Here is a 17,500-nt window from a genome sequence, read left to right on the forward strand (position 1 = left end):
GAACGTTCCAGTACAGCTGCATATAGGCACTTGGCTGTATATAACATCTACAGGACAATGGACATTATTATATTATTAAATATTATCGTATATACGTATGGGACAGTTGTATTACCTGGTCCTGTTTGGGGAGAGGGTCCCAGGGTCTCCTTTGGCAGCTGTGCTGTTATAAAACGTTTGTGGATACGCAGCCGAGCAGCAGGACGGTCTGGAGTAACTGTATTAGCTCAGCTTCTTAAATCTGTGCACACCACACACACACACACACACACAACCAGGAGACAAGAATCAATTGGAAAATACTGTTGCTGTCCAAAGAAAGAAAAAAAAAAACATGTATCTTCATTTCTGTCGATTTTTAGTTTACTGCATCGTTTGAACACAGCAGCTGTCCTTCACACTGAAATAGAATAGAAATGTGTGGTATCTTCTCGTTTATTAGTCCTTAAAGTAGCATTATATTATTAATACTTTTAGCTTCCCCTACAGTATAAAGTCTATGATAATAATTAAACACGATAATTATCATAACAGTATTAATATGAGAGGTGATGCGTGTGATTTTCCTACAGAAGGACGGTGCAGTCGGGGGAATGATAACGTCGCTAAGAGTACTGGACAATCAACTGAAATACCATCTGCTAAATTAGTGTACTACCTCTACACCAGTTCACTGTGTTTACATTTCTGTTTCCTCTAACAATACGAATACGGTTTATCACTCTTTGATCCCTGCTCAGACGGCACTGTCTCCTCTCTAAACTGTTAAATTCATTCATTCATTATCTGTAGCCCTTATCCAGTTCAGGGTCGCGATGGGTCCAGAGCCTACCTGGAATCATTGGGCACAAGGCAGGGAATACACCCTGGAGGGGGCGCCAGTCCTTCACAGGGCAACACAGACACACACACACACTCACACCTATGGACACTTTGGATTCACAAATCCACCTACCAACGTGTGTTTTTGGACCGTGGGAGGAAACCGGAGCACCCAGAGGAAACCCACGCAGACACAGGGAGAACACACCACACTCCTCACAAACAGTCACCCGGAGGAAACCCACACAGACACAGGGAGAACACACCACACTCCTCACAGACAGTCACCCGGAGGAAACCCACGCGGACACAAGGAGAACACGCCACACTCGTCACAAGCAGTCACCCGGAGTGGGAATCGAACCCACTAAACTGTTTAAAGTTTATCGTAAATGTCTTGAGTTGTTGCACGTTTGTAGTCCTGGGTCCTGGCGGAGCGTCGGTTCATTTCAGAGTCTATGTTGAACGCTGGATGTGGTTGAAATGGCAGTACACACCAGAGACAGAGAGACTGCAGTGAGTGGTGATAAGTGCAGGTTTCCAGGAACAGGTGAATGAGCGTCTGCCCTGGGGCTGGAGACTTGGCTCATTTCGGACCGATGGCGATCACCCATCTCCTCGTCTTGGACTCTGGTCTGGAGTCTGTGGTGTTTTTATTTTCTCAAACCTTTTCACGCATAGGGAATGAATACAACGCACAGTTAAAGCAGTGATGTTCAACCTGTGCCCATTGACACTTAATGACACGCTGTTATCAATAAATACATCTCTTGAGGTGGGCTGCTGTGTTTGTGTTGGAACTAAACAGTGCGTGTGTCGTTGAAGGTTGTGTATCAGACAAAACACAAGCGCACGTAAATAATTGTAGTGGACATGGCCGGGAGTGATCATCTGAGCAGATTAAGCCATGGCCAATGGTTCTACGGAGCATCAGTGTCATTCCACGACTTTCTGGAGAAGTTTTTATTCACGGCCGCTGTGTTTTGACTGCGTTTGTGCTGGAACAACGTGACCCCGTCACAAACTGTTCCTTGTGCGCAAAAACTTCCTCTGCGCTCGTCTGAGAACAAAGCGGAGTGTACACTGTGAACACTATGGACATATGTCCGTGATTTTCTTTTGCTTAAGATGAGCCTTTCTCTTTGTTTTTCTTTTTTTTTTTATTGTGTCTTTTGATTTTTTTTTTCTTTTCCACCATTTTTTCATTTTCTTTTCTTCTCAGTGGTGCATTCTTTATCTGGACTTGGTTTTTGGAGGCTTCAAACACCCTTTCTATCATGGGCACTCTCCCTCAAAGCATCAACTTGAAACGGCTCCAGATTTTAAACCGGTACCAGCCTGTCGATTTCACTGCCTTGGAACGGTTTGAAAGAGTCTCGCTCTGAGAAGAAAGAGGGATAAATAATAATAGAATTAGAGGGAAAAGCATAATAAAGTATCGTTTTCTGTGAGGGGGGGTGGGGGGGGTAGGCTTTCATCTTTCCAGAGCAGTAATGTTGTGAAGGGTCTAGGGGCAGTGTTTGGAGCAGCAGGCCTGCAGTGACACATGAAAGTGAAGTGAGCTTTAACATCTCCACAGCATGAGTCTCAGTGTCTCTCTCTCTCTCTCTCTCTCTCTCTCTCTCTCTCTCTCTCTCTCCTCTTTTTACACCTTTGTCCTCTTACTGCCTTTTTTCTATTTTCTTGAAATGTTCTTAATGTTGTCACCATTATTTTTTTTAAGCTTTTGCTTTCTTTCATTTTGTCAGAATTGACCTTTTCCCTCCTTCCTTCTACCTTCTTTAAAAACAAAGTTCTCTCTAGATATCTCATCTCTTTTATTCCTTACTCCTCTCCCTCCCTCTCACACTCTCTCGCTCTCTCCCTCTCTCTCTCTTTCTCTCTGTCTCTCTCTCCCTCTCTCTTTCTCTCTCACTCTCGCTCGCTCTCTCTTTCTCTCTCTCTCGTTTCCCTCTCCCTCACTCTCTCGTCTCCCTCTCCCTCTCGCTCTCTCTCTTTCTCTCTCTCTCGTTTCCCTCTCCCTCACTCTCTCGTCTCCCTCACCCTCTCTCTCTCTCTCTTTCTCTCTCTCTCTCTCTCTCTCTCTCTTTCTCTCATGCGCTCTCTCTCTCTCTCTCTCTCTCTCACATTGCAACTGTTGTTTGGGTTGCACCTCTTCCACCCCCACCCCCCTCATCCCCAAAACACACACACACACACACACTATCATCCAGGCTGTGACCGAGGGGCCCTTGAGGGGGATTGGGGACCGGTTTGAGGGAGAGAGAGAGAGAGACAGGGAGGTGTGTGTGAGAGAGGAAATGGATCATGGTGTGTGTTTGACGTCAGGCTGTGGGCTTCTCTGCAGCTGTTGAATGTGTTGAGCTGAGAGTCGGAGACCACACTGCAGGAGGCCCTCCACTAAAACAACACAAACAATACTACTGAGTACACACTTCATTACCCAACACACTCAGAGTGAGACCTCGTTCCAGTACACACACACACACACCAGGTACCTTAACGTTTACATGGCCTGCTACTTTTTCTTTTTCCATTTCAGTCACTTCTGTTTCATTCTTTCACATCTATTCATCTCTTCCTCTTCCTCTCACCTCTGTGTCCTCCTTTACATATCTTCCTCTTCCTCTCACCTCTATCCTCCTTTACATCTCTTCCTCTTCCTCTCACCTCTGTCCTACTTTACATCTCTTCCTCTCACCTCTGTGTCCTACTTTACATATCTTCATCTTCCTCTCACCTCTGTGTCCTCCTTTACATCTCTTCCTCTTCCTCTCACCTCTGTGTCCTACTTTACGTCTCTTCCTCTTCCTCTCACCTCTGTGTCCTACTTTACGTCTCTTCCTCTTCCTCTCACCTCTGTGTCCTACTTTACATCTCTTCCTCTTCCTCTCACCTCTGTGTCCTACTTTACGTCTCTTCATCTTCCTCTCACCTCTGTGTCCTCCTTTACATCTCTTCATCTTCCTCTCACCCCTGTGTCCTCCTTTACATCTCTTCCTCTTCCTCTCACCTCTGTGTCCTACTTTACGTCTCTTCCTCTTCCTCTCACCTCTGTGTCCTCCTTTACATATCTTCCTCTTCCTCTCACCTCTGTGTCCTACTTTACATCTCTTCATCTTCCTCTCACCTCTGTGTCCTACTTTACGTCTCTTCCTCTTCCTCTCACCTCTGTGTCCTACTTTACATATCTTCATCTTCCTCTCACCCCTGTGTCCTCCTTTACATCTCTTCCTCTTCCTCTCACCTCTGTGTCCTACTTTACGTCTCTTCCTCTTCCTCTCACCTCTGTGTCCTACTTTACATATCTTCATCTTCCTCTCACCCCTGTCCTCCTTTACGTCTCTTCCACTTCCTCTCACCTCTGTGTCCTCCTTTACATCTCTTCCTCTTCCTCTCACCTCTGTGTCCTCCTTTACATCTCTTCCTCTTCCTCTCACCTCTGTGTCCTACTTTACATCTCTTCCTCTCACCCCTGTCCTCCTTTACGTCTCTTCCACTTCCTCTCACCTCTGTGTCCTCCTTTACATCTCTTCCTCTTCCTCTCACCTCTGTGTCCTCCTTTACATCTCTTCCTCTTCCTCTCACCTCTGTGTCCTCCTTTACATCTCTTCCTCTTCCTCTCGCCTCTGTCCTCCTTTACGCCTCCCCCTCTTACCTCTGTGTCCTCTTTTACCTCTCATCCTCTTCTTCTCACCTGTGTCCTACTTTACATCTATTTCTCTTTCTCTCATCTGTTTCCTCCTTTACATCTCTTCCTCTTCCTCTCACCTTTGTATCTTCCCTTACATCTCTTCCTCTCCTCTGTTTCCACCTTTACATCTCTTCCTCTAAACTGTCCTCCTTTCCTCTCATTTCTGTTTCCTCCATTGCATACCTTCCACTCTTCTTCTTCCTTTCGCCTGTTTCCTCCTTTACATCTCTTCTGAAGACTTTACTCTCTTTTTTCGGAGGCTAATGAATAAAGGTAAATCACTTGTGTGAAGAATAAAGTCAAAAATAAAGACCCGGCAGGCCAAACTGGCCCTGTTTTGTCGTAGAAAGAGAGGAGAACGAAAGCTCAGCTCTCTGTCCGTCCGCTGTGAAAAGACAACACAATGCTATGGGTCTGAAAGGACATGGAGAAGCCCTTAGTGAGAGTCGGACATAGACGAAAGAAGTACAGTTGAAAAAAAGAGAAAGGGCCTGGCCTGTCCTGCCAAGAGCCCAAGCCTCAACGTCACTGAGTGTGAAACGACTCGCAGCATTCGCTAAAATGTTCTGTTTAAAAGATTTCATCACGTTTCTTTGAAATACTGAAAGCAAGTGTTGAGAAAAGAATGGAAGCTCTATTAACGGCAGAAGGGTGGACCGAGTAAACACTGACAAATCTGACAGCGTAACAAAGGCCTATTTTAGCTGAGGATCTGAGAAACGAAGAGACGCCTCACTACACTTTCGGATTAATATTGTTTTACTGTGAAAGGGATTTGGAAAGAAATTGTGAAGTTAATACTTTTCTTGTTGTTACTATTTTTAGATGTGTTTTTTTTAAGTGAGAACCAAAATCCCTGTTTTCTGTTGAGGATAATCGTGGCTGCACTGTATGAATTACACAGGAAGTCATCCCTCAATCCAGCCTCTATGTAAGTGGAGAAAAAAAAAGAGTGCAAAACAAAAGATTAATCGGCTCAGGATTAAAACCTTAAAACCTGTATCTAAGGTTTCATGTGTTCTCCTCTCGCGGGCTTTCGTTTTCCTGCATTTACTACTCAGTGTAAACTTGGTGAAGAGTAAAATACCAGTTTTTAGGATTTGCCTCCATTCATTAAAAAAATAAATAAATAAATAAAAACAATTCAACAGTTTTCACTCCTTTTTTCACAAGTACAACTAAATCTACTCATCGTTTGTTTGCTATCCCTCCCCCTCCCTTTATCTTTTTTTACCGCGCACTCTGCTCCCCCCCCCCCTCCTTCCCCATGTTCCCTCCCTCTTATTCCCCTCCCCCTTCCTTCTCTCGTTTTCCCCCCTCCACTCCTTTTGCCTCAGCACTTACGAGGCTTAAGCCCCTCCCTCTTCGGCCCTAAGCCATCCCCCCAACCGCTGGCTGAGTTGGTTTAGCCCTGGTTTGCATAAGGTCTGTGTGAGTAGATCCATGTGTAGTGGCCAGAACTGAAGGAATTAGTCTGTGTGTTTCTGACCGGCTGGATGTATGTGTAGGAAGCGGGTTTGGACCGTTACACTGAGACGCTGCACTTGCTGAGAGTGTTGCTCCTGATTCTGCTGAAGCTTTTATCATGTATTGCGCTTACCCAGTGCCCGGAATGGGCAGCAACTCTCTGATGTATTACTACAATGGGAAATCGGTGAGTGTTTTTCTTTTTCTGTGTGTGTGTGTGTGTGTGTGTGTGTACAGTTTTCACGCTCCTGAGAGGCTCTCAGGTCTGGAGTTTTGGATTAACACTGATCCTGAAGCTACAGAAAGAAGCGAGCAGTGAGCTAGAAGTGTTTTCTCTCTCTCTCACACACACTCTCTCTCTCTCTCTCTCTCTCTCTTCTGACATGTTTCCATTACATCAGAAAGAGCCAGGTCACACTCAAAAAGCAAGCCAAAATGTCAGGTTTTTTTTTTCTTTTTTTTTCTTTTCTTTTTTTTTCTTTTCTTTTTCCCCCTTATATCTGTATTGCATCTAATAAACTTCATCTAATAAACTCATCTGACCACTGTTTGACCTCTTTAAAGCAGAACTTACTGAGCACTGCTGCACACAGAGGCGAGCGAACGTTGTTGTGATAAACGAAGTCACGGTTTTTAAAGTAAATACGTCGTGTAGAACGTAAAGAACACCGATACGACTCTGACCGCGGTTTTATCAGTGTTACAGGTGCACAGTGTGACACGTATCGGGCCCCTGGAAAACGTCTGTAGCCTCCATCATATGTTGTACTCTCTTGCTTTTATATATGTTCATTCCTCACTTTATAAACTGCCTTTGACGTGAACATTTCTGAGCAAATGGAGCTGAGCTGATTAAATCTATTGGCTTTGACCGTAGATTAAACATCCTCCTCTTGTGAAGGTACTGTTTATCACAGAGAGGGTTCACACGTTGCTGCTGCCCACTCTTCATTGTGTTGACCTGTGTGTGTGTGTGTGTTGTGAATGGCTGCAGCGCTGATACTTGGACGCAGTAATAACAAGTGCGAGTCTGGGAGTGATTAAGCGAGAGAGGCTGTGTGTTGAGGTTAGATTTTCCTGTTTGCCGATGGAGCTGGGAGCAGTGGTGTTTGCTGTTATTCCATCTGTTTTTAATCAGTCAGGCATTCTTCACTCCACAGGGAGCTGTCCTCCACCTCCACCATTGCACGGCCTTTGATTTCTGCACTGCTCTGAAAACTTTATTTTCTGCGTCTGCGTGCACTTGTTTTTCTACGTTTTTAGAGCTTTGTCGGAGAGGGAAGCGGGAGCGGTTTAATGGCCCCTCAAACCGTAAACACAACACACATGTGGTTGATATACACAGGTGAATACGTCTACACTGCCACAGAAAATGAAACACAAGTGTGTGTGTGTGTGTGTGTGTGTTGGAGAGGGAGTGTGTGAGTGAAAACCAGAGAGAACTACTCGAGGTGTCAAATGTTTCCATAGATTTTCGACACCACGTTTTAGCTGAGGATTAAATCCACTAGCTCCACTCTGACCTTATATTTGGTCAATATTCGAATGAAAAGAAGACCACAAGGGGTTTTTGGACTGTGACGTGGAAGAATCACAGGTTCCTTCGTTTTAATTAATGGAGAGAGAGATTGTGAAGCTTTTAAAAGTGTAATGGACCTCCAGATAAAGCAGAGATTCAGTTCCAGTTGAGTTTGTTTGTGTGGGAACCTTCCAGAGACCGTTAAGGGTCTTTTGATGTTGATGCTCATTAGAATATTCATGTGAAAATAAGGTAAATGAGCTGTGAACTGTGTTTGATCCAGTAATTGATTGGGGTTGAGTGGTTTGATGTTGCACGTGTGATCAGTGTAGAAATGAAAGTTCTGATAATGTGGCCATGGTAGGAGAGCATAAGAGAGAGAGAGAGAGAGTGTGTGTGTGTGTGTGTCAGAGAGAGAGAGAGAGAGAGAACACCACCTCCTTTAGTTTGAGCTGTTTTTCTCTGGACAAAGTCGACTAAACTCTCAAATTCAGCTCAAATGGCAGTATCTCTCTCTCTCTCTCTCTCTCTCTCTCACACACACACACTCTCTCACTTTCACATTTTCTCTCTCTCTGACTCACTCTCACTCTTTCTCTCAGTCTCTATCTCTCCCTCACACACACTCTCTCTCTCTCACTCACTTTTTCTCTCTCTCTCACTCTCTCACTCTTTCTCTCAGTCTCTATCTCTCTCTCTCTCCTCACACTCTCTCTCACTCTCTTTCACTCACTTTCACTTTTTCTCTCACTCTCTCTCTCTCCCTCTCTCTCTCACTCTTACTCTTTCTCTCTCTCTCACTCACTCACTCTCTGTCTCTCTCTCTCACTCTTTCTCTCCCTCTTTCTCTCCCTCTCTCTCTCTCTATCTCCCTCTCTCTCTCTCTCTCTCTCTCTCTCTCTCTCTCTCCCTCTCTCTCTCACTCTTACTCTTTCTCTCACTCACTCACTCTCTCTCTGTCTCTCTCTCACTCTTTCTCTCCCTCTTTCTCTCCCTCTCTCTCTCTCTCTCTCTCTCCCTCTGTCTCTCCTCTCTCTCTCTCTCGCTCTCTCTCTCTGTCTCTCCTCTCTCTCTCTGTCTCTCCTCTCTCTCACTCTCTCCCTCTCTCTCACTTTCACTCTTTCTCTCTCACGCTTTCTCTCAGTCTCTTTATCTCTCTCACTCTCTCTCTCTTTCACCCTCACTCATTCTGTCTCTCATTCTTTCTCTCCTCACACACTCTCTCTCTCTCTCACTCTCTCTCTCTCTCCCCTCACTCTCTCTCTCTCTTTCTCGCTCTCCTCACACTCTCTCTCTGTCTCAGGAGGGTTCTCCATCTGTTCGCTGAGTTTAAGAATGAACTCTTTCCCTCTTCATTTATTAATTCATTTATTTAGGATTTCATGTATTATTCAGATCACTTGTGCAGATTTTGCCGCTGTAAAGGCCTCGGTGCGCTGCCGGTGTTGAGCGAGTCACCTCCAGGCCTTCTGACAGAGTCCAGAGAGCTGCGAGCTCGGAGCCCATTACGACAGGCCGCTTTGTTCCTGCACCACAAAGCTCACTTTGATCTTTTTATATTAAGTATTTCCAGGCTCATATTGCGAAGTTGGAATAAAGAGGGAAAACGAGGAGCATGTGGGCAGCGTGGGTCAGAGTTTAACTTTATAATCCAAAACAGCCCCCATTCAGGCTTTTATTCTCGATACGTTCTTGTTCTCTCAGGGCATTAATGCAGTTCCACATATTTACACTGGAGAGCCGTGCTCCGAGGACAACAGGAAAAACAAGAGCTTCATCGAATTGTTTGATGTCAAGCCGTTAATAAATTTAAGGCCGTGCGGCACACGCGGCTCATTTACGACGTGTGAAATGCTTCAGCCACGTATTTGGATTTCAGAGGATGGATAGAGCGCCTCTCTCACATTCCTTTTTAAAAAAGACTCTTAATCGTGTGCTTATTTAGAGCATCGTCACCTCTGATTTAACAACTCACTGAGCGCACAGACAACGACTCTTCTTCAGAGATAATCACAGTCCTCTCTCGGGGCCTACGTTTGACCTGCGTCTCCTTTTGAAGTCAAGTCTGAGCTTGTTGCCGGAGCAGGACCCGGAGGTTGAACTTGGAAGTTAATCAGACGTCGTACACAGTGTCGTTCCTGTTGTTTCTTCACTTTTTAAAGGAAGTTAAATGGGTTCTGTCCGGTCCAAAACTAATAACTGCATTCCCACCATTCAGACTTTGTATCTCCAAAATGAACCCTTGAAGGAGGATGTTTATTTCATTTATTTTTGTGGTCATTTTGCTAATTACGTGCAAAAAAACAGGGAATCCATACCTCCTCTGGTCTAAAAAGTGGCCCAAACATAGTGTAAGTGTAGAGCACGGTGTCCGTGACTGACGTCGTCGGCCGCTGAACGACGCGGCCCTCGTGTATCGGCGGGTCTTTCTCTTGTCGGAAGGAAAAAAGGCTCAGGTCTGCACCTGTTGGGCACAGATCCTTTTTGAAGCTCCGAATCAGAAAGTTTGGTCATCGTCAGAGAACTTGGCTTTAACTGCGGTGCGTGTCGTGTCAGGCTTCTACAATAGGGGCTTATTGTGAGAGTGCAGCGTGCCTTTTCTCTTCACTAAAGTGTTTGAGATGGGAGCTGAAAAGGAAAGCCCTCAGGCCTCGGTTTGATTCCAAACAAGTGACGTGCTCAGGCAGGACTCTGTTGTCACTTACAGCCCTGAGGCAGCGAGCTTCTCTGTGTGGGTTTTATTTCTCCCCCCTGTCTTCTGCACTGGCCTGGTTTTTCTTCCGTAATCATTTATTTTTTAAGAGAGTGGAATTTTTTTTTACCTCTCTCTCTTCTCTTCTCTTCTCTCTCTCTCTCTCTCTCTCTCTCTCTCTCTCTCTTTCTCTCCTCTCCTCTCTCTCTTCTCTCTCTCTTCTCCTCTCTCTTTTCTCCTCTCGCTCTTCTCTCTTCTCTCTCTCTCTTCTCTCTTCTTCTCTCTCTCTCACTCTCTCTTCTCTTTTTCTCTCCCCTCCTCTCTCTCTCTTCTCTCTTCTCCTCTCTCTCTTCTCTCTCTCTCTCTCTTCTCTCTCTCTATCTCTCTTCTCTATCTCTTCTCTCCTCTCTCTCTCTCTCCTCTTTTAACTGCCGTCATCGAGTTTATCCGCATGTTGACAATTTAATGGTTTTTCCATGTGGTGTTGTGATGGGTGTCGAGCAGAGATCAAAGGAAGGTGTGAAGGCTGAGAGAAGGGATGAAGGTGAACTTATGCACACACACCCACCACGTCCCACCCCTGGCCTCCCCCCGGCCCCATTTACACCAACGCTCTACATAAGATCGGCACACTTTCCAGATGACGTGACTCAAGAACAACGCAGCCCTCACCTCCTATCAGGGTTATTAACCCCTTCCTGAAACAAACAGCTCGGATATGACACGGGAATCATTTATTTATTCTGTGCTTGGTGGTTCAAAGTGATTTTAAAAAAAGCCTCAAATGTCTCATGTGTCCAGATCAGAGTCTGCAGCCAGATTGACAGGCCTCTTAATTAATGTCCTGGTCAAAGGGAGCACCCCCGCCCCCTCACCCCACCCCTCCTCTCCCTCTCTCTCCTGGTGGTGCCAATGTGGGGCGCCGGTGTTTCGGGGTGGTTTATTAACGGCTCGGCTGGTTAGCTCAGGCTAAAGAGGGCAATTAGCATTATCCTCAGCCATATGCTGCCCATTGAGCCCCGAGGGCGAGTCAGAGACCCCAAACCGCCCCAACCTTACATCACCGGGGGACTTCCACCAGCCCAAGACACATGTGTGAGCACGCGAACTCGCACGCGCCTGCTGACGCCAACAGCCAATCACGTGTCTCCGTTAATGCCACCTCAGCAAGGTACACGGCCACATCCTGCTGGATAGGCTGCCTATGACGTGCTGAAGATGCATGGGATTGAATGCAAAAGTCTTAACGTTTGTGGTCAAATTAAAATGGGTTAACGCTTCCTACAAGAAATAAGTTGCAATAATGGCTTGCGTTAATAAATAAAAGGACCAGGGACATAAACTAACACCGGAGGAGTGGTGGTAGTCACTAACATCAACAACAAATAGGTCAGATTCTGCCCCGTCGCTTCGGGTGACTCAGAGTGTTATAGATAACTTTCTGATGCAAACAATAAATCATCAAAAGAGTGTTGTTGACTACAGAGCAGCTCAGTCTTGGAGCTCTAGTTTGGTGTCTGTTTTTCAACAGGTGTAATGTCTAATTCAGAGAAAGGAATAGAGCAGGGTTTCATTAAACTGCTCTCTCTCTCTTCTCTTTTTTCTCTCTCTCTTCTCTCTTTTCTCTCTATCTCTCTCTTGCTCTCTCTCTCTTCTCTATCTATTTCTCTTTCTCTATCTCGCTCTCTCTCTACCTATCTCTCTTCTCTCTCTTTCTCTCACTTCTCTCTTTACTCTCTCTCTCTCTCTCTCTCTCACTTCTCTCTTTTCTCTCTATCTATCTCTCTCTTACTCTCTCCTCTATCTATCTCTCTTTCTCTGTCTCGCTCTCTCTCTACCTATCTCTCTTTTCTCTCTCTCTCCTCTCTCTCTCTCTCTCTCTCACACACACACACACTTCTCTCTTTACTCTATCTCTCTCTCACACTTCTCTCTTTTCTCTCTCTCTCTCTTCTCTTTTCTCTATCTCTCTCTTGCTCTCTTTCTACCTCTCTCTCTACCTCTCTCTCTTTTCACTCTCTCTCTCTCACTCTCTCCCTCTCTCACCCTCTCTCTCTTTTCCTCTCACTTTCTCTCTCTCTCTCTTTTCTCTCACTTTATCTCTCACTCTCTCTCTTTTCTCTCTCTCACTCTCTTTCTTTCACCCTCACTCTCACTTTCTCTCTCTCACTCTCACTCTCTTTCTCCCTCTCTCTCTCCCTCTCTCTCTTTCTCTCTCTCACCCTCTCTCTCTTTTCTCTCACTTTCTCTCTCTCTCTCTCACTCTCACTCACTTTCTCTCTCTCTCTCTCACTCTCACTCACTCTCTCTCTCTCTGCTGATGATATGCATTAGTAAAGACATCTTCCACAATTTTAAATGTAAGGGCAGGTTTTTTTTCTCCCTCTAAACGTGAAACATTCTGAGCGAGTGCTTGGCCGGTACAGCCACCTTGTCCATCTGGTTCATATTACGCTGATTGGTTTTCACTAACGTGGAGATGCAATCAGCCCCTTGTGCGGCAAGTGAACAGAGAGGAGGCTGAAGTTGTGGATGGACTGAGTTACTGCTGTCCTGCGTAATGATGGATAATGAGAGAGAATCTGTCTTTCAGCAGCGACGGCTCTAAGCTTTTCCTCCTCTTTCCACTCTTCTTTCCTGTTTCAATTCATTCTGTTCTTCTCCCCGTTCCTCGCCCCCCACCACCACCACCTCCACCCCTTCTCTCTCTCTCTCTCTCTCTCTCTCTCTCTCTCTCTCTCTCTCTGTGGCGTGGAGTTCTGGTTTGGCCCCATCTGGAGTAGATGAAGTCAGAGAGCCACATTATTGGGCTCCAGGCTTTGATCCTCCTCTTCTGGGATGGGCACCGCTGCAGCTGCAACCACTACACTGACCCCACAGTGCCCAAAATACACACGCACACACACGTGTGAAGTACATGCATGAAAACACACGCATATGGTCACCACTGTAACAAATATTTGTGTCAGCTAACAGAAGGAGAAAATATTTCTGATGTATGTTAATGTTAATCATTTCAAACGACTGCTGTTGGTGAATGTTCAGACGGTGCAGAGCTACGAGGGGTGTGTTATGATGTGGTGTTAGACCTGTGACTGGAGAAGTGTCACCTCCTGATACTGAGTGTGAACACTGATTGCTAATTACATGTGAATATTTATTATTATTTTTTTAAATATGTATTTTAATGTGCCTGACATAGAGGTCGCCTTATTATATTTATATATAATATAGGTATTATAGATATAATATATATATTATATATAAGATCTAAGGTGTTCTCCCTGTGTCTGCGTGGGTTTCCTCCGGGTGACTGTCTGTGAGGAGTGTGGTGTGTTCTCCCTGTGTCTGCGTGGGTTTCCTCCGGGTGACTGTCTGTGAGGAGTGTGGTGTGTTCTCTCTGTGTCTGCATGGGTTTCCTCCGGGTGACTGTCTATGAGGAGTGTGGTGTGTTCTCCCTGTGTCTGCGTGGGTTTCCTCCGGGTGACTGTCTGTGAGGAGTGTGGTGTGTTCTCCCTGTGTCTGCGTGGGTTTCCTCTGGGTGACTGTCTGTGAGGAGTGTGGTGTGTTCTCCCTGTGTCTGTGTGGGTTTCCTCCGGGTGACTGTCTGTGAGGAGTGTGGTGTGTTCTCCCTGTGTCTGCGTGGGTTTCCTCCGGGTGACTGTCTGTGAGGAGTGTGGTGTGTTCTCCCTGTGTCTGCGTGGGTTTCCTCCGGGTGACTGTCTGTGAGGAGTGTGGTGTGTTCTCCCTGTGTCTGCGTGGGTTTCCTCCGGGTGCTCCGGATCCCTCCCACAGTCCAAAAAACACATGGATTAGCGACTCAAAAGTGTTCGTATGTGTGTGTGTGTGTGCGTGAATGTGTGAGTGTGTGTGTCGTCCTGTGAAGGACTGGCGCCCCCTCCAGGGTGTATTCCCGCCTTGCACCCAATGATTCCAGGTAGGCTCTGGACTCACCGCGACCCTGAACTGGATAGGGGTTACAGATAATGGATGAATGAATGAATAAATGTTATTTAGGAAATTTTATATTTTACAATTAATAATTTTTTAAATATTTCACGTTAGCTACAATCCGTGTGAAAATGAAAATGAATATATCAGCATTATTATTACATGCATACATGTATTTACAGTGTAGATAATATCCTCCTATCCTACAAAACCATTGTATACATGTAAACACAAAGAGTTTATTGTGTAATGAGAGAATGCTTATCCGTGGTATTATTTTCCTATTAAGCTCCAGCATGCACACACCCACACATCCCTACAAACACACACACACACACACACACACACACACACACACACAACCCTCAAACATAATCCTCTTCTTTTTATACAACACTTCCAAATTAGCCATCTGTTACATGATATCATTTGTGTGTTTACAGTTGATTGTTTTGTTGCTGTTTTTTTTGTTAATTGTCTTTTTTATGCAAAGCTTTAATCTGAATGAAAATCAAGGCTGAATCTAAAATGGCTCCTTACACCCTCAGTAGTTTACTATTTAGATCACTGCTCCCAAACAGTGTATACTACGTCTAACAAGGAGTCATTTGGGATTTAACAACATATTTATTTTGCATTTGTGTACGTTTATTGGTTTAAAATGAGGTGTGCATAGGTTTTTTTTTTCATTCCGTGCTGATCATGTGTAAATATGCCATTTAAAGGGATTTGACTGGAAATTCTCATTTATTATCAAACGTTACACTTATATAGCGCCTTTCTAGACACCCAAGGACGCTTTACAATCCACACGCTGCTCAGAACGCTCAATCCACACACTGGCGAGAATCGACAGCCAAACGCACACAGCGTACTCTCGACCAGGAACGACCGTCCACCTGGAGGACTGCATCGGGCACTAGGGTTTCACCCAGGACACAGCGCCAATCCATATCTGGGCACACACACATTCATTCACACAGCAGGACAGTTATTAGACAGAAGCCATGTTTTTGGACTGTGGGAGGAAACCAGAGCCCCTGGAGGAAACCCACGCAGACACAGGGAGAACATGGAAACTCCACCCAGCGCTGGGAGGCGAACGTGCTCACCACTAAGCCACCGTGCCGCCCCTTTATTATACATTTTTCTAACAGCAGTTCCTCCGTGCCCTTTTTTTTTTTTTTTACAGGTGTACGCACCATCCCTGAACTCAGACGACCTCAACAGAGAGTCTCCTTCCTATCCCACATCCAAACCCCCCAGCAGTATGTTTGCCAGCTCTTTCTTTGGTGAGTGTTCAACGTTTATTTCGGCTTTTTCAGCTAGCAATCAAATATGGGCTGAATGTATCACTGCTAACGTATTTATCTGAAAGTGATTAGAGAGGTTTCAAACACCTCACTTTCCACAGGATTGAGTTTTAAAGGTTTCTGGGGTTTTTTTAAAAAGCCAGCACTAGTTACATTTATGGCTAGAGGTCATCCACACGCTGCCTCGCGTCCACTCACGTATTAGAAAATGTGTTCGGTGTCGTGTAAGTGCCATTAATCACATGAGGATCTAGGCTGAATGTTTCTGTGGTGAGGGAACATCTTTGATTCTTTTGTGTTCGGACTTTTAAAGTGTTTAGTTTTTATCTGTGAAGCTGAAATGTTTGTGTGTGTGGAGTTTTTCTTTAAAGTTAGCTCAGACCCAGCAGTGAACCAGGGCAGTGTGTGTTGTCTCAGCTGAGTTTTGGTTGGGTCTAAAACACACACACACACACACACACACACACACACACACATTCCTCCGAGACACAAATAAAGAGCCCACATTGGGCAGGATGCTATTAATGTTTTGTTTATAAATGCTATTTGTTTTATTGATTACACATTTTTCTTTGTTTTAAAAATGATTGTTATAGTTGTTATTGTTATTGTTATTATTATTTTTATTTATTTATCTGATATTCTGTACAGTTCTAGCCGACACAGATACCTATTAGCTGACGTAATAGAACTCTCTGGTGAGGTTGCATTAGCGACAGTGGCATTTCAGCTAAATTGGAGGTGATGTTTCAGACTACTAGGATTTCTAGCTACACGTCCTGTGGTTTAAGGCATTAACGAAGGCCTGGTTATGCTTAAATTCACGTTGTCCTTCCTTCAGACGGGACCCACAATTCCTCCGACCCGTGGAACTCTTCCAATGGGATCAGCCAGCCTGGTTATGGGGGAATGCTGGGAGGATCTTCATCTCACATGCCACAGTCTGGAAACTACAACAGTCTGCACTCTCACGACCGCCTGGTGAGAGCAACACCTCACTTCCTACCTTGCACTTTATAGCAACTCATTTCCTATCTACACCTTATTACAGCCCTCTTAGTGTTCTCCTTCAGATGTGATGAGCTTCCCAGGTTTGTTGCGTTAGCAGCAGTTTACAGATATTCAGCGAGGCCACGTTTTAAAACAGGCATTCACACCTTACTAATGCTACTTAGGGACCAGTTTTAGTACATTTTCCAAGGCTCAAACAACGAAAGCAAAAGCAAAACGCTCTGTAAGTGTTCACAGTTACATATGTGTAACTATTGCCTTTATTACAGAAGCTAGTATTACTTTCTAGCGTACTTCTAGTTATTCCGCTGCCATCACTGCTAGCCAAAGGGAAAGGCAAAAGACATAAAGCTGTTTGCATCAGTGTGAGGTGAAGACAAGTGCGAACCACAACACTCTCATACAACTGCTGGCTTTGACTTTAATTCGTAGGCTGTCACAATGCATGCGGGACTCCTACTTGTGATCACACACACAACTTTCCTCATCTTGTGGAAGCGTGATGCATGTGGTACATACACTGTGTAGCGTTAGCAAGTTTCTCCAATGAATCTAATGAAACTAGATTTACAGCAATGCTAATTTGAGATGGTGTTAATTTCCTTATTCCTTCACCTACAATATGAGCTTGTTTCTCTGTGTGTTACAGAACTACCCCCCACACTCAGTGTCCCCCACGGACATCAACCCCAGCCTGCCGCCCATGTCCAGCTTCCACCGCAGCGCTGCCAGTAGCTCACCCTTCGTCACCGCCTCACACACTCCACCCGTCAACACCGCAGAGGGAGTCATGGGTACGGCACACACAAGAAACACTGTAATAACTAAACCCCATCGAGGTGGAGCACTCACTTCTAAAAACCCACCGCGCACTTGGATGGGTTTATTTGAGTTATTTTAGTCGTGATTCTTTTAGACAGATTTTCTGCGCGACCACAAGAAGCACACATGTGTGATGATGTATTATGGGCATGTTATAGCAGCAACAAAAGCTTTAGGAACATCAGAAGCAGTCACAAAATTGACCAGAC

At 45.1% G+C, this 17,500-nt stretch overlaps 1 protein-coding gene across 2 annotated transcripts in view; it reads left to right on the forward strand.

Annotated features, from left to right (window-relative positions):
* Positions 1-17,500, forward strand: part of LOC136678150 (transcription factor 12-like) — a 50,380-nt gene that overhangs the window by 9,206 nt on the left and 23,674 nt on the right. The window contains exons 1-4 of one of the 2 annotated variants that reach the window (XM_066656059.1): positions 5,967-6,170; positions 15,338-15,437; positions 16,300-16,439; positions 17,119-17,263. In XM_066656059.1, coding sequence (XP_066512156.1) covers positions 6,102-6,170; positions 15,338-15,437; positions 16,300-16,439; positions 17,119-17,263 — 454 coding nt within the window. In that variant the 5' untranslated portion in view covers positions 5,967-6,101. Of the gene's footprint in view, positions 1-5,966; positions 6,171-15,337; positions 15,438-16,299; positions 16,440-17,118; positions 17,264-17,500 lie in introns of those variants that run through there. The other variant, XM_066656058.1, reaches the window with a different exon arrangement.

This window comes from Hoplias malabaricus, chromosome Y (genome assembly GCF_029633855.1).
Source record: "Hoplias malabaricus isolate fHopMal1 chromosome Y, fHopMal1.hap1, whole genome shotgun sequence".
Taxonomy (NCBI): Eukaryota; Metazoa; Chordata; class Actinopteri; order Characiformes; family Erythrinidae; genus Hoplias; species Hoplias malabaricus.